Below are 19,502 nucleotides of genomic sequence, written 5' to 3'. Positions count from 1 at the left end.
TACCCAGCCTCACTCTGCCCAGGTCCCCTCTTCAAAAGTTAAGAAACTAACTCGGTGCAGCGATTTCAAACCAAAACACAAGCACTCTTTTCTTTCTTTCTTTCTTTTTTTTTATTTATTTTTTTTTTCAGTCAGCGTGAGCAAAGAGGGAGTTACGCGAACAGAAGTCGTGAGGCTCTAAATTTCTTGGATACCCTGACTCACGCGTTTTTTCATTTGAATGAAAGTAATCGGAAAACGCTGAAGTGATCACTGAGTGATGCAAGGAGGCGATCAACACCGACTAGTGTATTGATAACTGCTCCCATTCAGCAATAATATTAAATGGACGCGCGTTTTGATGTTCCGTTCGGAGCCCAATGCCGTTAGTTACAACAACTTGCAATAGACAGCGAGATAACGGAGCTGAAAACTGAAGGCAAGCGGTCTACTTCCGTTATTGTGCTCTTTCACGGAAATCATTTTGTTTCCCAATTTTGTGGTCAGCTTGGCTGGACTTTCAGGCTGAAACAGAGAAATGGGCCTGTTATTAGTGGTCAAGCCGAATTTATTATCTGGTTGCTCCGAAGCCTTAATTGTGTCCAGCATTTCCACTCATGTTTGGCAAGGACGTGTAACTCAACGCTGCAAAGATGTCGGGCATAACCGCACGAAAAGTTTACAACACATGCACTGACATGTCTCCTTCTCAGCCGTTCTCAGACTCGTCTGATGCTTAGTATCCAATTTCTTCTTACATTATAACCCTTATATCAAAATCAAATCAAATTAAAAAAACAAATTCTCTCAGCCATTACCTCAAAAAAAATGTATAGAGAACAGTATGGAGTATATGCATACTGATGTTAGAGTGTAAAGCAGTAAGATAAGTTCAATGCCAAAATAATATAACATAATAACCCAGTCAGCACTCCAATTGGGACTTCTTTGTCAATTCTTCAGAGCATTACCCAGTAGCTGGGCTAAATTTCATTCCACTGAGGATATGAATGAGATGAGATTCCAATCACTTTATTGGTATACACTTCAGTCAATGTAGTGGGGATATTTACACTTTTAACCCTTTAACTCTCAAGATCTGATTGTTAATTCTCCCCTCTAGCTGCTACACATTTCCTTGTTAATAAGTTGGGAGAATTTGGTGTTAGATCAAGATAACAACTTCTACCTGATACATTTGAGTATTCACATCACCTGTTTGCTGAATAGTGCATGGATATTGTAGGGAGAAATTACTTGTTAATCACTTCTGGGAGTTAAAGGGTTAACTTAATACTGGTAACTAGTAACTTGGTTCTCTTTCTCAGACTCTGCCTACTCTCTTTCACTTAGCACCTGTAGTTCCCTTTTTCTCTTTGCTCACCTCATGATCAGTCTAGCTGGCAGAGCTGCATTGTAATGAACAATTAATTTTCTCTTTTTTTAGCTGAAGTCAAGATTTTCTCCAGGAAGCACATTTTTAACATGGAAATCTGCTCATGTTGCAAGAATGATGGACTGCAAATTAACATTTATTCCCATCATATTTATCCTGGAGCGTATTTGGGGAACCATACGATTTTTCCTCCTTGTAACACATTTTCACAATCATGGAAAGGAAAATTTTTCTTTACAGTGGCTTGAAATTCTTTATGTAAGTATCACTGCCCTATACTATCACTGAAACACTGATTGATGGACCGGTAATATTCTTGTGTTATTCAATGCATCAGTAAGATTTAATTGCTTAATTATAAACATATAGTATTCTTCATGCTCTGAAGAGTTTGCAGACCCTGATTGTTTGAAGCTTGGATGACACTATCCACTGGGTAAATCTCTGTCTGTTGGACAGTGCAGTACATTTTGCAATCACTTATCTGCTATGTGAGAAACCTGCTTGTTGATTTTAAAACGCAGTGGTTGTCTATAAAAGCCAATTCCACATATCTCAATTATGTGCTTTTGTATTTACCCAAATTTATGGTGTGTGGCCACAATAGTTTTTTTTCGGTTCAGTGGGGGAGGGAGAGGGGGGCTGCTTCTTAACCCTTTGTCCCCAATGAGGTACTTGCATCTAATTTCTCCTTACAATGTCCCCACTGAATCACACTTTTAGGACACAAGAATAGTTGGAAATGATCACCAACTAAACAAACTCTTGATTGTTGAACAAATTCTTCCTGTCAGTACCTCAGGAAATGTATAGAAAATAGTACAGAGAAATATGCACAGTGATGTTAGAGTAGAAAGGGTTAATGTATAAACCAAGTTCTAACTTTTACTTTGTATGCTTTTCTTCTAGGGTATTGGGATTAACAGCCAAGGATTTACAAATTTCATCTTGTTTGTCTGGTGTACCACAAAGATAAGAGAAAAGTTAATAATGGGGTGTGTTCATTGCTTGTCACTTTTTTGCAGATATCATAAAAGAGATCAACCAGTAATTAGCAGAGAGAGGTTTTATAAAACATTTAATGATGAATAGATACTGTCAGTGCTCATGCTCTGTAGTTGCCTGAATTACATTATATACTTGTCATTTAGTTGTATATCTGAGTTTTTTTCCAAGAACTCACAGTTATGGCGAATGTGTAGTTACTGGAATTTTTTACAGTTGTTTGGTAAGAACTTAAGATTCTTTTTATCTCTTAAGTGGAGTATGAAGTTATTATTTATTCTTGTGTATGTTTTTCCCATATTAAAATAAAAAAACTTTAATTTATGGCTTTAAAGCATTGCCATACCTCAGGGAACAGTTATACTTATGAATGATATCAATTAAAGCTGTGAATAAAGTTCAATATTAGTGGGGAAAGTACTGTATGGTTAATGTCTGTTCTTTGGATGAGCTCTGGATGAGCTAACCCTTTTTTTTTCTCTTTTTATCCTTTGGCTCCCAATTGATGTCTGCCATACAGTTTTTACATTTGAGTATTCACATTACCTGTTTGCTGGATAGTGCAGGAATATTGTAGGGAGAAGTTACTTATTAATCACTTTAGATAGTTAGGGTGTTAACCTAATACTGGTAACTAATAACTTGGTTCTCTTTCTCAGACTCTGCTACACTCCCTCACTTAGCACTTGTAGTTCCCTTTCCTCTTTGCTCACCTCATGATCAGTCTAGCTGGCAGAGCTACATTGTAATGAACAATTTCTTTTCTCTTTGTATTAGCTTAAGTCAAGATTTTATCCAGGAAGTGCATTTTTTATGTGGAAATCTGCCTATGTTCCAAGAATGATAGACTGCATATTAACATTTATTCCCATGGTATTTATCCTGGAATGTATTTGGGGAACCATACAATTTTTCCTCTTTGTAACACATTTGTATGATCACAGGAAGGAAGATTTCACTTTAGAGTAGCTTGAAATTCTTCATGTAAGTAACACTGCCCAGTACTATCACTGAAACACTGACTGATGGACCTGTAATATTCTTATGGTATTCAATGCATCAGTAAGATTTAATTGCTAAATTATAAACATATGGTCTTCTTCATGCTGAGAAGCGTTTGCAGACCCTGATTGTTTAAGGCTTGGATAACGCTATCCACTGGATAAATCTCTGTTGATTGGATAGCTCAGTACATTTTGCAATCACTTATCTGCTATGTGAGAAATCCGCTTGTTAATTTTTAAAATCCAGTGGTTGTCTATAAAAGCGAATTCAACGTATATCAAATTTATGGCTTGTGGCAACAATAGTTTTTTTTTTGCTTTGGTGGGGGAGGGAGAGGGGGGCTGCATAAACTTCACTCTTAATTTGTGTCCTCAATGAGGTACTTGCATCTAATTTCTCCCTACAATATTCCCACTGAATTACACATTTAGGACACAAGAATAGAGGAAATGATCACCAACTAAACAAACTCTTGATTGTAGAACAAATTCTCCTTGTCAGTACATCAGGATATTTATAGAAAACAGTACAGAGAATATGCACAGTAAAAATCTAAGTTCTTCGTTTGTCTCACGATGTAGTTACGTGTGATGTAGATCGCGACGTTCCGACTGCATACTGCTAGTCTTCTTCAGGCGATAGGTCGACTGGTCATGCTTGATCTTATAAAGCATGATGCTCTGCTGTGATTAGTTGTTTTTCAACAGCTCTGATTGGTGCATTTCGATCCTTGCTGTTCACTCAGTGATTTGCTCCCTTGGCGGTCCGCTGTCGCACGGCTCTCCTGTTGTTGTCTTTCTTGATCGCGGGCATCCATGCTTCTGGAATTCCTATTCCACTCTCCCTGTTGATGTTGTTAGAGTGAAGTCTTATATGAATAGCCTCTTTGACCCTGCGCGTGTAGGGCCAATTGTACTATGTCCGACCTTTTCCGAGACTTCTTTCTAGCTTTTATTTCGTAAATTGAGAGTAAAATTTCGGAACAAACAAGCCGGCAAGTAGCAACAGAAGAACCAAGCAAAGGTTTTTAAAAAGGCCAGGCGTCGTAATTTAAGTTATTATAACGTGGGAAGAGACGAAAATCCTCAAGGAGTAAACAAAATGGACAGTCCGAGTTTTAGAGGTTTTCACGCTTAGTTAGATGACAAGCTCATGTACGGTAATGAAAATCAAACACAGCTAACACTCGTATAGTAAGTAAAGTTTCGCGATCAAAAACAAAACAGAACAAAACAGGAATGATGAAAAATATAACCAAACTGGCATAACTGTTAAAATTCATACTAATCATGCCGGTGTCAGGGCGACTTCGATCACGCTGAAGTCCATCGCGGCTAGCTCATCATGGCGATCTTCGGTCATCGCAGTGAAACAAGCCTCAGGAACTACATCGGCCGCCCTTCGAGTGAAAAAATAAGAGCTTGCTCTGATATCCTTTCCGATGCGTTCAGTGGAAGGCCACATCAGTCACTGCAGCCGAGTGTCACGGCCTTGTCATCCCGAGCGATCTTTATGTTCCGGTAAATTCGACTGTCGTTCACTCATAAAACACTCGCCTTGAACTGTTTGTTTTCTACTTGTCATGTGAAAATTCTGCTGAGTTTCACTGAACATTTCACTTTTAGATTCTGTATTAGAGACTAAAAAACTTCAGGCACAAGTGTTAAATTCGACCTGCCGAAATATTCAAGTTTTCAACCTCTTGCAGAATGTGAACTTTGATGGCTTTTGAACTTTGATGGTTTGACATTTTTGACAGCTTTAGTCTTGTACAGCCATTATTTGAGCCATTATTTGAGCCATTATTTGAGCCATTCTAACAGGGATTCTGATTGGCTTATTGTAGCGTACTTTATGAGAGTTTACATAATAAGCTCAGTTATTCACGCATTCTAATTGGTTCTCACTTATGATCTATTAGAGGACAGACGTATAGATGACGTCATCATTAAAGCTTTTTTCCCGTTCATTTTAATTCTATATTACATAAAACAAATAGATTCCAAGTTGCCGTGCGTCTGTTCAGTGCCACTTTTTGTTCTTACCACATTTTGACGTCATCTGTTATCTTTTGTGACGACAAGTTTTCGCGCCCTTTAAACTGGACTTCGCGGGAACGTACAAAACGGGGGAAATTAACTCAGTTAAATTAACTTAGGAAGCGGCTAAAGCACTCAAGAAGTAGGGAGAAACACGAGACGTAGTCGAGTGTTTCTCCCTACACTTCTTTCGTGCTCTAGCGGCTTCCTGAGTGCTTTACATTAGAACAGAGCACAGTCAAGGCTTCTCTATTTGTTAATTAAAGCTGTGAATAAAAGTTCAATACCAGTGGTGAAAATATTTTATGATCAATGTCTGTTCTCTGGATGTGCTCTGGGTTAGCTTAATATTTTTTTTCTCCTTTGAGCCTTCGGCCCCCAATTACAGTCTGCCGTACAATTTTTATGATAGTAAAATGTTTTTTCGTCTTGTCGCGAGCGTGGGACCAAGAAGACATTGTTTTTTCACGAGGACTCAGGATTTTTTTCTCTGTCCCATTCTCAAGACAAGATAAAAAAAGTATTTTGCTTTTCTTTTACCGACCTCGAAAATTACAACGATATCTTTCTTTCAAATCCCGGGTTCAAATCCCGTACACGCCTGAATTTTTTTCAGGCCTTATTATTATTATTTTTTATTACTGCGATGATCACTTTCATTCACGTCTTTATCCGCAGTTCAAATATATGACTTTCAGATATTCATAACCGTTTATTCATCACTTCACGGGTTTATTTGGAACCAACATCATGACCAGCTCCCAGTTGGCTTGATAGCTCAGTTGGTTGAGCGCTGCACCGGTATCGCAGAGGTCATGGGTTCAAATCCCGTACAGGCCTGAATTTTTTTCAGGCCTTATTTTCACTACTGCCCAAGTAGTGAACATTACTGCGATGATCACTTTCATTCACGATATCTTTCTTATTCAATTTTATAATAAAGGTTCGGAGAATTTGGTATTGGATCAGCCAACAATGACCTTATCGACATATTTTTTTATTCCCATTACTTGTTTCCTTGATATTGTAAGGAGAAATTCTGTCTTGGTGATTCATATAAGTTAAAGGGTGATAAGCCACTGTAGGTAACCTAAAATCCTACGCTTGTCACACTTGTCACTAATTAGCATTAACAGCACGCCATTTTTATTTCTGAAACTAGTAGTAATCGGAGATTAGAGAAGTGCGTTCGGCATTTCAAAGGGGAAATCTTGTTTTTTGGTTATTGGGATAGATGAATATGCCTATGGTATGTTGTCAAATAAAGGGTTATGGCGTATTGTGAAACCTGTATTTACTCTGTGTACGAAAAGGTTTTAAAGGCTAGTTATATCGTATGGTTTTTGAGGAGGCAGTCGTCGCAGTCCATCGGGCGTGTACATATACAAGTTTTACTGTAGTTGGTATGGTAGTTCAGTGTTAGTAAGTAGTAAGAGAATAGTTGAAAACGTGTTTAAATGTAAGCATTAATTTTATTTAAATCTATGTTATTAAACAATTTTGAAAATGTGAACTACTTCTGAAATTTGGTATAAAATGAAAGAGAAACTGTAAAACTGCGAGGATCTTCTAATTTCATCTTTCCACCGCAGTGCAAATATGTGAATTTTCATATATCTAAATCTTCATTCACTCGGATGTTTATTTGTACCCAATTCATTGACCAGCTCCCAGTTGGCTTGTTAGCTCAATTGGTAGAGCGCTGCACCGGTATCGCAGAGGTCATGGGTTCAAATCCCGTACGGGCCTGAAATTTTTTTCAGGTCTTACTTACAACTACTAGTTTCAGTAGTGTTCTTAGCTGCGAGGATCTTCTAATTTCATCTTTCCACCGCAGTGCAAATATGTGAATTTTCATATATCTAAATCTTCATTCACTCGGATGTTTATTTGTACCCAATTCATTGACCAGCTCCCAGTTGGCTTGTTAGCTCAATTGGTAGAGCGCTGCACCGGTATCGCAGAGGTCATGGGTTCAAATCCCGTACGGGCCTGAAATTTTTTTTCAGGTCTTACTTACAACTACTAGTTTCAGTAGTGTTCTTAGCTGCGAGGATCTTCTAATTTCATCTTTCCACCGCAGTGCAAATATGTGAATTTTCATATATCTAAATCTTCATTCACTCGGATGTTTATTTGTACCCAATTCATTGACCAGCTCCCAGTTGGCTTGTTAGCTCAATTGGTAGAGCGCTGCACCGGTATCGCAGAGGTCATGGGTTCAAATCCCGTACGGGCCTGAAATTTTTTTTTTCAGGTCTTACTTACAACTACTAGTTTCAGTAGTGTTCTTAGCTGCGAGGATCTTCTAATTTCATCTTTCCACCGCAGTGCAAATATGTGAATTTTCATATATCTAAATCTTCATTCACTCGGATGTTTATTTGTACCCAATTCATTGACCAGCTCCCAGTTGGCTTGTTAGCTCAATTGGTAGAGCGCTGCACCGGTATCGCAGAGGTCATGGGTTCAAATCCCGTACGGGCCTGAAATTTTTTTCAGGTCTTACTTACAACTACTAGTTTCAGTAGTGTTCTTAGCTGCGAGGATCTTCTAATTTCATCTTTCCACCGCAGTGCAAATATGTGAATTTTCATATATCTAAATCTTCATTCACTCGGATGTTTATTTGTACCCAATTCATTGACCAGCTCCCAGTTGGCTTGTTAGCTCAATTGGTAGAGCGCTGCACCGGTATCGCAGAGGTCATGGGTTCAAATCCCGTACGGGCCTGAAATTTTTTTTCAGGTCTTACTTACAACTACTAGTTTCAGTAGTGTTCTTAGCTGCGAGGATCTTCTAATTTCATCTTTCCACCGCAGTGCAAATATGTGAATTTTCATATATCTAAATCTTCTTTCATAACATGTATTTATAGATCTAACACCACATTTTCTGTGTTGTACGGGGATGATAAAATGTGTTTTTCTATTTAGAAATAGTTATCATAATAAAGGAAACTAATTATGCAAAAAACCACGTCCTCGAACGTCCGACAAACTGCGATGCACGAGGCAGCATCCTTTGTGCAACGAAATTGTGACGTCATTCAAAATGGCGCTGAAAAGATGAACGGCCGGCCGATCGAACAAAAAAAAACGGGTCAGCTTTCGCTTGCGTGCACAGGACACCTACGCGATCACAGGTAGCCCAGGAGATTAGGAAGCGTTCTTCCTTCGTCGAAGGCAAAAATTTAAAGCGGCTTGTCTGGTGACGTTTCAATTCACCAAGGCTTTAGATTTGACATCACTTTACGCACGAGGTATTAGTTTGGATTATTCCATGCTAGAACGCTTCCTGCTACATTGTTCGCATCTACTCAAGTGATAGCGAAATATCAAAACGCTTGATAAGTAATCAAACATGCGATACAACAAAGAAGTCAATTTTGAGCATAGAAACACTTCACGACAGTGGAAATTATGTACAACAAAATGGTGAAGCTGAAGTTCGTACCCAGGTAGTTGGTGGTTGACTTTATGGCCGTACTTTTGCGGTTCTAACTGTCGTATTTGATCTAGGTGATACCTGCCTCCAATGCAAACTGTCTATAAAAATAGTAAATATTTTCAAGGTAATTTTGAGTAATCGTGAGCTACAGCCTCCTCGTCTTGGCCGTTTTATTGAGTACCTCACGAAGGCAGCCATTTAAACTGTGAGAATTCTTTGCATCTATACAATTCTATGACAATTAAAGAGGAGTCTCGCTGAAAAGAAAAAAATGTTATTAAAAGGTAATGTAAAAAGCAACAACTTCAACAACAACAGAACAACGAGTACAAAACATGAACAAAAACAGAAACAATAAAAACAAGGTTAACCCTCATTCTCTGTTTCAAAGGTGAATGCGATCAGACAAAGTTTGAGCCAACAATAGGGCTGAAATTTTAAACAGCTTGCCTCTTTCTTTGACCCAGCTCATTAAATTACATTACGAAGAGTCAGTCTACCTTCACATATTTCTTTCTACTCAGATGGGTTGGCGTCCCTTCTGACCAGGGACACATAGTGCAACTCGGGGACGTGTCCCAACACGAGAAGATTCCTGTCATCAGTACAGTAGTTCGACGTAATGAAGACGTCATCGTGATGTGATAGACTTCTTACCACCCGAATACAAGTTTTGAACAGGTTTGCTGTAGCAAGCAAAATTAAGTGATCACCCCAAGAACCGTCTTGTTCCATGTGCTGCAGATAATCATCCCAAGATTTCCATCCTTCTACGAAGTTGGACCTGCATGTTCCATCCGGCTGCAAGGCAAAAAGTAAAGAGTTTATTAACAACCTCAGATGATGTAGCCAACAGCACAGGAAGGTCATGAAATGGATGCAAACTTATGGTTCATGTGTCAATTCGACTCTGAAAAGAGTATCAAATTTCAAATTTCTACTTTAAAAGATTTGGCCAAACGAAAAGAAATTTTCAAAACAATGGTAATTAAAGAATAATGAAAAGAGTAGATTATGTTGGTCATTTTCAAAGCAGGTGAGTTAACTAGAAGTAGCTCTTAACGTAAGCGCCACATTCAACGGCGCTTCATGGGCCACATTAATGTTCTCACCACACATTTCGAGACCACACATTACGGTATAGACGCACGGCAACGTAGAATATATTTGTTAAATACAAACACATTTATATTCATTCATAGAGATAATCGATCTCTTCAACCACACGGTAAAATAAGGGTCCGTCACGAAATTAAACTAATGGCGAACAATTAGCAGCCTTGGTTTCAAAACACTCCACTAGTATACCTGTCTTGGGTTCTTCCTGAGGTACTGGACAATGGCTTTTCTTAATTCGTAACTTGACATTGTGATTCGTTTTACACGAGACAGTTGTTCGGACAATGCATGAAACATGCAATTTCCGGAACCCTCATTATCGGAAATTTCATAGCCTCTGCTTCTTGCAATCTTTTGCAGAAGTAGCATTTGGGAGTCAAGCTCGTTTTCGATGGTTTTGCCTGCGTCATCTCTCAAAGTGTTGCTGACTGGATCTAAAACAAGCAAATAAAGTAAGTTAGACTTTTTGCTCGTTTGCTTTTCACTTTGGTTGTTTGATTCACTTAAAGAAAACCTGTAATTCACTGGACCAACATTGATCGGTTAACTGATTATTCTTGGTCAGGATGAAGACCAGCCACAGGCATGATAGCTGCAACTTTCGTTAGAGAACTATCTCCACTTGACGAGTTGCCCAATAAAATTCTGAAAGTGGTTATTTCATTGACCCCGCTTGGAAGTAATTTAAGTCGAAACAGGTGTTCTTTGTTACGAATGCCTTTGATAACTGAATCTGTAATTACAAAAACTACGAGACTTTTTGCGACAAACAAATAATGTTTGACAATTGAAGACATTACCCTCTATCAGATTATTACAGTGGGAGTAAAAGGCGAAATATAAAATGTGGTTAAGTGACCACCCTTCTCACTGCCATGATACTCGACTTGCTTCTTAGATTACTTCTTGAGGTTGCTTTTATTTTCTGTCGTGTCGCAGAAAAGATAGAAGAAACTCTTGTGAACGGCCTATTTCATAAACTATTCATTTAATCTTCTAAACATCAGTCACTATCAATTATTTAGGTATTATTTTGGCCATTCAATGCTCTTACCACGGAAGATGTTCCACATCTTTGCGACGAGTTTGCTACACTCTCTCTCCCAGCTGTAGCTTGCGTCATAATATTTTTGCAAAGCCTTGACCTCGTCAAGTCTCATCTCTATGTCTTTCCGTCGTACATTTGCAATTTGTCTTGCCCACTCGCATGGATCATTAGATTTTACAACAAACTGGTCGCCCGATGGTAGTGTGCTTAATACCTGTCCAAACCCCGAGTTTTCACTCACGAGAAAAGGAAGACCGGCAGACAGGGCTTCTAAGGCAGTTAAGCCAAAAGCCTCGGTCCTTGAGGGCATGAGGAGAAGATCAGCCTCGCAAAATAACTTGACCAATTTTTCCCTGTCTTTCACAATGCTTCTGACAGTCAATTTAGCTCTTGAGATTCCACAGTTTTCGAAAGTGTTGGCGATTTGTTCCAGTTTTTCTTCGGGTGCACCCACTACTAACAGCCGGTATTTGTCATTCTTCAGTTCAGCCATTGCCTTTGCGGCAAGATCATATCCCTTGAGGGAGAAGTCCTCAGGATCAATAAGGCCATAGATCAACACACTGAATTTACTCCGTTTATGTGAGACTCGCTTTACATCCGAGAATTCACTAAATATGCCTGGAGTCAGCTGAATGATATCGTCATGTTTCTTATCAAGGCATAAACAGGAGTCATAGTGTTCTTTCAACTTAGGCCCAAAGGTTACGACGACGTCCGCTGATCTACATAAATCAACTACTATTTCGTTTTCCTTTGTTCCTTTTAAAATAGCATCAGTGCCTTTTCTCTGCATTCCAAGATCTTCAGGTGTAGTGTGCACTACTTGAACCCATTTGCATTTATGCGTCCTTTTTTTAAGTTTAGCTTGTTTACCGAGATTAATCCCGTGACCAAAGACGAAATCAATGGCAAAATCATCTGCTGGATTTGTCAACCAATCAACATCCTCATAACCGTCGGGTGAACTTGCCTCTCTAACAGCAACATTGTGACGTCTAGCAGCTTTCTTCTCTTCATCACTACAAGAACCTTTTGGCATGAAGAGAGTGACATTTAATCGCTTGTGTTTTGCAAAATTGATGGCTAGATTTCTGTTTATGGTTGAAAATCCTCCTTTAGATGAACCCCACTCAACAGCCAGGAGAGTGACTTTTAACGCACAATCAGATCCTCTGCAGTGGCTAGACGAAGGAAAGCTGTGCGAGTTGATGCTCCTGGACCTCTTGCTGTCGAGAGCTTCACCTGAAGTATATTGTACATCCATTTAGAATAGGTTTCCAAAAAAACAAAATTCTTCGGATTCGAAACCAATCCAAGATGTTTTGACTAAATATTTGTCTTGTTCATAAATCAGACGTACTTAATGAGAACGATTCTGTCTAACCGCGACTTTGGAGATTTTGAGTGCGAAGTTTAGAGTTAAAAATTATATGAAATACCGTTACTTCAATATCCATTTAACAATACAAATAATTTTATTCACGAATCCAAATATTTTTTCAGCCCTCGATTTTTAGCTTTTTATCGTAGTACATAACCTTACTTTACGGGATTATATACATCTCATTACAGAAAAATGTTCAAAACATTTCCTACTGTTTTGGGAGGTTTTCAAAAAAATTCAAACATTATTATTAAATTATTAGTCGAGGTGTTGTAAAGAAAAAATATTAGCAATCTCAGGCTCTTAGAAGAGTCTTCATATAATTTACCACGTCGAGCTCAAACCATTTTAGCCTGAAATGCCGCCAGCCAGATTTATCAATGTAAGTAGACCATTTGAGTATCAGAATACCCCCCAAAGTGTCACTTAATATGCATATGTTAAAACCGGATCCAACTGATGATTCTACATTTGTCTAAAGTGTTCGTGGAAAAAAAAAAACAATCCTCAACTAATTTCTTATGTGGTAGGATTTTTGCTGTTGTCATTGTGTTATGAATTGGCATTAAAATCCAACAGTCTCTAATGACCATTTATTATCTCTTTTTGCCTTTTAGAAATTTTTCTGAATTCTGAAAGTGCAATCAAAGCAAAACGAGCTAAATAACATGAGTATGAAAGAAAACCAACGTCTAAAAGGTGCACCAAGCTGCAAAAAGTAATCTAGGTACGCACTAAAAATCGGTTTCCGGAGGTGAGCCATGAAAAGTTTAAAATAATGAATATTGCACGACAGCGAACCATCTCAGGAAGCATTAAGTACAGGGGTGGGAGACGAGATACAACAATCCCAGCAATTCAATGAAAATCGATCAATTACAGCACAGCGTCTCATTTTTGCTCAATATTAAATGTAACATTCGGAAGAGTTTTCAGAGCGTATAAAAGTTCTCATTAAAAGAAAACTTATTTCTAAAAGTTTCTCTGGTAGAATCTTTCCTGTAAGTTTTTCAATATTTGGATGGTAACACCCAGTCTCAAACACAGATGACTGAAGGGGAGAATTAAAAAAATTAAAAGATTTCGTAAAACATGTATCATGGGTATCATTTTAAGACAATATCAATAAGCCACTGTCTTCGTAATTATCATTGTCATTATTGTCCATGAGGGCCCTTTTTGCCCCAACAAGCGCATGAACACCAGCTCGCAGAGAAAACGCCAAGGGAATCACCTTAAATGTGTTGGAATAAGGAATTGTTTTAGAGGTGTTTTAGCTTCATCTGTAAGATTCTACTGCAAACGACACAACTTTCGCGTCCCTGCCATCGATGTAACTGAATGCCGCACTTTGTGAATTTTTGAAGACCTATATACAATTATCTTACATTAGACTTCCTATGAAAACTTCGATTGATTGAGAGTGTACAGTCCATATACAATAGTGTGTAAAGTTGACATGATAACCCAAAATTGGGTTATCATGTCGAGTTCAAAGTCTGCCTAGTTTCCAAGCCCCTCGCCCGTGTAGCCGGTTCTCAAACTTTTGCAAACTCAGAGAGAAGTGTCTTCTTTTGCAGATTATCTTAAAATGTATAACAAAACAATTATTGAATTCGGATTTCGCCTTGGCAGATAACTCAGCCCTTGGCATTGATAATTCATGATATCATGCTCAACCTCATCCAAAAACTGCTTATTATTTCAAAGCACTTCTGATATCATAGTTTACGCTCTAAATCCCAGAACTCGCTCGACAAGTCTTAGCAACAAACAACACACTGCTTTGCGTAAACTCGTTTAAAACAGTACTCGCTGCCACCAAACTTTTTCTTGCAATTGTAAATTAAATCCTGGTAAGATCGTGGGATGTGGCCATGCTCATCTGATAACACTTATTCAATATGGGCGGGCTCTTTCCTAATGAAGCAATAGATCAAATCTGGGTTTTATACCGTGAAAAGCCACGTGGGATATTAGATGTAGGAAGAAGGGGGTCCTATGGCTACAATATTAATCCATTTTTGTGATCTGATCAAATTGCCGAAAGAAAAGCGCCCAAAGGAAATGAACAAATGTTGAACGACAATAACTGACTTAATAAATGAAATGATGTCAAGCTGATCCGAGCAGGAACTATGGAGAAACTGAAGAAAATCAGCCGAACGCAAAATGACGACAACAGTTAGAATTTTATGCTGAAGAGTACTGCAATTTGTTCGAGGAAAACACGAGCGATATAGTCAGACACTCTGTCTCCCTCTGTAATAGTGCTAATGAACCAACACGTATGGAAAGATTAAAGGCCTAAGGCTGACCAAAAGATCTTTGCCTTTTTGGGACTTTTTAACTGAAATAGACGTTAGTTAAAGAGATTTAACAAATAAAAAGTTTTTTTACCTTGTGAAGATAACATTCTAACTTTAACAAATTCTCAATTTTCTACATTGTGATGGTTGAAAAGCAGCGAAATGGAAAGCCGAGAACAACCGAGCCCTGTAGAAATGTTAATCTCCTTTATGCTGTACATTTTAATCAAGATAAATTTTTTCCTCGTTTAAACCTCCTCTGCTTGAATTGAAACTCTCACTAGGACCTCGTCAAACTCAACAGCAAGTGCTATAAACAGTAAATTTGGCAAAAATGGAATTGCCACGAACCTCAAATTACCAAAATCACGAAGCTATGTTCATTACTCACTGAGCGGTTCTGGTTCCCTCGTAAATGAGGCTTCAAGAAGATACTCGAATTAAATTTTCCCCTTTCCGATTTACTGCTATCAGTTCTTTGAAGCGAAGTACTAAAACCTTCCGCGTTGTTACCAGCAGTTTGAGGCTATTTGGTCGAGCTCTTTAACTTTTATCGTGCAAAAAAATTTAAACCTCAGGGTGCGACCTTTCAGATCAATTGCATGTTTCCAACTTTTTCAATAGTCTTAGTAGGATAATGATTTATCTTCAAACATCTAAAAGTGGAGAAGTTTCGCTTTTAGTGTAAGTGAACAGAACTGTATTTTCAAATAAGAATTTACTAATGACTTGCTTTCGTCATCTACCCGGATGTTTAGAGTCCTATAAAAGCATCGGCTACGGAAGGCGTATGGCATGGTTGATAAGCACAATTTAAAGTTGTGTTCTAAAAATGTGTAAGTACTAGCACTAACATTTTTTGAACTATTTGTGATTCAGAGTATAAACTGACTTACCCATGTTAATGTGGGTGGTGGATACGCTGTTCGCTTCCTTGGATGGCAATGCCTGAGACAGAAAATTTCATAACCATCACCATTCTGTGCTATAGTAGCATTAATAAGTTTAGAATATGAATTTTAGAGAGCATTTACGTGAATCGATATGGCGTTTCACATTATCTGTTAAAACGCTTCAATGAACGGTCTTCACTGTAAACTAAAGGAATTAATTTGCTTTCCTATTTATCAGTATAATATCTGACCAAAGTGCTTCGTCGAAAAAAACCATATTTGTAGCTTTCCTGCCATGGTTTCATATAATATTTGGATTTTACTTTTGTCTTGCTTACAGAGGCTTCTAACCCTTGTAGTTTGGTGTGCTACCGACTGGTGCCGGTAATATCTGTAGGCCTCGCTTCCTGAGCGTAATTTCAAGCTTTGATAGCTGATTGTTAGCCACACGAATTTTCACTGGATTTCTGCTTTAAAATAATTACGTTTATTTAATATGCAGAACCATTTTTTTGCTCTTTTGAAAATGGCTGGAAGTTATTATATTCTCGACGGTAAAAGGGATAATTTTAGCACCAACTTGTTGGTCAAAGTATGAATTAAGTTATTGAAATATCGCCTTAAAGTTAAAGAAAAATCCAACCAGGTAAAGATAAAGTAAAGGTATTTGTTCGTTACATAACCGTACGCTCTACAGGTTGGCTTAACAGTTCTGAAATGGAACCGTAAGAAGGGGTATTTTGGCACTGACCTGTATCCAAGTCCGCTGAAGGCGCTGATCAAGAACTTTAGCATTTTCACAGCAGAATGGGCGAGAATTTATGGCAACATAGTGGGCACAGTCATCACTGTCACATCCTTTTTTGTCATGCCGAGAGCAATTTTTAGTCTTGGGATTTACTTTCCCCAGACACAGGTTGCATTTACCAGAGAACTTCCAGGAAACAGCACGCATCCAGTAACACTCCTTTTTCAGAAACGTCAGAGTCCCTTTAAGAGATCTGTAAACGGAAGCCGCCTGTTATAAATGACATGTTTGTAATCACCCTGGACAAGATAGCGCTTCATCCCCTCGAACATCGAATATATACGTGCATGTATGAATATAAATGAATATACATAATTTAATCAGTCCCTCAACTTATCGTTTCAATCAGAATATGTTTCAAGAAGAGAACACTATAAGACACAAATTACCGGTTTTATAAAAGTTTGTATGGAATAGACGTCTGTGGCAGTCCCAAAAATGGAGAATTCCGCCTTTCTTAAGTTATCGAAAGTTAGAAGGGCCTACCCTGTCATTTGGGCTAGTTATAAACTCTTCGAGTGAACACAGCTTTCTGTTTACGTAACAAGTTGTCGCCGACGAAAACAAAAAGCAGTAAACATGTAGCCTAGGTTAGAGACGAAATGAACAAAAATTTAGACTTTCCAGGTTGTTGATGGTAAATTTTCTTTTGCACAGAATTAACTAAGGCAAAGATCTTCCACGCCCGACTCCTATAGATCCCCTTCGATCGCAAAGTAAAAGAATCGGCTGTGTTTAGCTCGGAGTTCTATTTCATGTTTATCTGAAGGCTTCCTCGCAGAGTGTCGTATTCATCTTTATCGGGTTGGAAGAGTCCATCGACCAAATGTGGACCTTTATGACACTTTTGTGGCAGACGAGTCCTAGGCAGGTCAAATCTCCAATAATAAATCGGGCAGCATTGGAAAAGAACTGTTGCTGGTCACAACTGGTTTTTGATGCAGCCCACTTACCAAGGAGAACAAGAATTCTACAGAAGAGCCCAGCGGGAACATAATCAGTGTTAAATGTGATGTACGCAGGAGCGTATGCTTCATCTTCTGTACAAATCAGATCTTCTTCTGGCGTTATTGTCAGCATGCATGGCACCAAGAAGGCAGGCTTGCCATCCTTGTCGTTGAATCTACAAAGGAGATTAAACTTTTCCATTGTAAATAACAAGGATTCTCTGATGTGAGAGAGTTTCTGGGCGCTTAACGCATGATCGAGAAGCTCTCCATGAAGAATACCTTTACCTTTTAGATCTTGGCAGAGCGAAAAAAGGGACAGTTCTTCATCTTCGTGGGTTTTAACAGATATTATTTTACAGAGCACCTCAATTAACCATCGTGGATCCAGCACGATCAACCCATTGGGATCCTCGGCCTGGACATGGTACACAATAGTGCCGCGATCATGAAGGAAGTTCAAGAGGTGTTCGTAGTCGTCTTCCTTTTCCAACGGGCCGATTTCGTCAACTATTTTCAGCCTTAACTGTTCCCGTTTTGTGTACATTGTGCCTTTCTTTGCCATATTATACACTCTGTCTTCAACCTGGAGCCATTTCAGGGGAACTTTCCTTTTTGTCTGCTGTAATTTGTCAGCCGTCTTTATAACTTTCTCGCGCAATTTGGTAATTCCTGTATCTTCCCCTTGAGGGGAGGTTGTGCCAGCTTTGGTGTTATCTACACTCAAGGCTATTGCAATGTGATCACTGAGAACTTTTGAGTTATGGCAGAGGGTACTTTTCAAATCGTAAAGTTTCTGTTCAGGGTTAACTACTAGGTCTACGTGTGTTCCAACAAGAATCACTGGAGGCAATTGTCTTGAGCGTCTCAGGGAGTGTACCAAGTCTAACCATCTCATAATATGATCAAAGTTTGTATCATTACAATCGGGGGCAGGAATGGTAACTTCTTCTCGACCATTTTCTTTTACACGACACTGGGCTGTAGCGAAAAGATTTTTCGAAAGATCAACCACCAAGAGATAAATTGCCTCAGATGACATAAAGATAGGATGGATGGCACGGTAAACAGCCTGACCAGCGAAATCCCAAATAATTGGCCAAATTCCTTCTTCGCCATCAGAATCTTTTCCTAGGAGTTTTCCGTCCCCAATGCTAACAATATTTTCCCAAGAGGCCTCCCTCTCGAATTCTCTTGGGGTGTGGTGGGGGGAAGGCCCTATTTGCTTTACTTCATCAAACTTCTCTTTTGGGACAGAGGGCGTCTCGTGTTTCAATTCCTGTAAGGGAGAGAAAGAAAGATACGAAAACATTAAGTTTTCGCACAAGTTTATTCGTGTATGACTTATGATAAAAACGCGCGGCCCTCGTGTAGTGAAGGGCAATCATAAAGGAAAGAGAACGTACTGACCAGGAAGGTTTTTTCACGAGCGCAATAATGAGGTAAATCAAAATACTTTCGTATTGCTTTTTGATAACTATGCAGAGTTCTTGCTTCGCAGAGAGGCAATTAGCCGGGGTCTTTGCTGTTTGAAGGTCTTTTTCCGTGTTTACGAAGCCATCTTCAGAAGCGCAAGAAACTTTCGAAAATTCTGCCTATCCCCTAAACTTTAAGCAATGTAAACACAAATATCACGAGATTATAATCTCTTGGAAAAAATTTTTTGGAAACACATATTCACTATTGCCTATGTCAAACCTCCATTTCTGGACTTGAGTTAAGTTGGGGGTGCACAGGAAGATCTAAAAGAAATTGAACAGAACATGTCAATCGTCATACACAGATACATTTTCAAAACAATTTGTTTTATCATCCAGACTTCCAGAGACGAAGTAACCATCGACACTACCGAAACATTCCTAAATAAATGGTGTTTACCACAGTTTCTGGCGGAGAACCTAGGTTATCAGAAGAGGAACATTTGTTCCGAAATACAATGTAAATTTCTAAGGATTTCATTTATTGGGCAATGACAGAAAACGAAATAAAATAGAATTACTTTTGGATAAAAATGCATTACGCAGATTTACTATGATACGTGCGTGACCGTACGTGTAATATGCGTATAAGTATAGGTAACTACATAATTTCTGGTGCAATTTGGTGTTAATTAGCAT

General features: G+C 38.7%; 1 protein-coding gene and 1 non-coding gene across 2 annotated transcripts in view; one reads left to right on the top strand and one right to left on the bottom strand.

The window, feature by feature from the left end:
* Positions 1-65: 65 nt before the first annotated feature.
* Positions 66-3,107, top strand: LOC131787542 (uncharacterized). The gene is made up of 3 exons (XR_010717423.1): positions 66-418; positions 1,427-1,633; positions 2,285-3,107. It is a non-coding gene; the product is annotated as an uncharacterized protein (transcript).
* Positions 3,108-8,286: 5,179 nt separating this feature from the next.
* Positions 8,287-19,502, bottom strand: part of LOC131799317 (uncharacterized) — a 35,224-nt gene continuing 24,008 nt past the window's right edge. Inside the window, exons 11-18 of the mRNA XM_066165481.1 lie at positions 19,084-19,127; positions 17,210-18,664; positions 16,382-16,648; positions 15,634-15,685; positions 11,048-12,286; positions 10,183-10,427; positions 9,375-9,675; positions 8,287-9,131 (exon numbers count right to left, since the gene is read on the bottom strand). Of these exons, the coding sequence (XP_066021578.1) occupies positions 9,391-9,675; positions 10,183-10,427; positions 11,048-12,286; positions 15,634-15,685; positions 16,382-16,648; positions 17,210-18,664; positions 19,084-19,127 (3,587 nt within the window). The 3' untranslated portion in view covers positions 8,287-9,131; positions 9,375-9,390. The remainder of the gene's footprint in view (positions 9,132-9,374; positions 9,676-10,182; positions 10,428-11,047; positions 12,287-15,633; positions 15,686-16,381; positions 16,649-17,209; positions 18,665-19,083; positions 19,128-19,502) is intronic.

This window comes from Pocillopora verrucosa, chromosome 4 (genome assembly GCF_036669915.1).
Source record: "Pocillopora verrucosa isolate sample1 chromosome 4, ASM3666991v2, whole genome shotgun sequence".
Taxonomy (NCBI): domain Eukaryota; kingdom Metazoa; phylum Cnidaria; class Anthozoa; order Scleractinia; family Pocilloporidae; genus Pocillopora; species Pocillopora verrucosa.
This window is presented reverse-complemented; position numbering and strand designations above follow the sequence as displayed.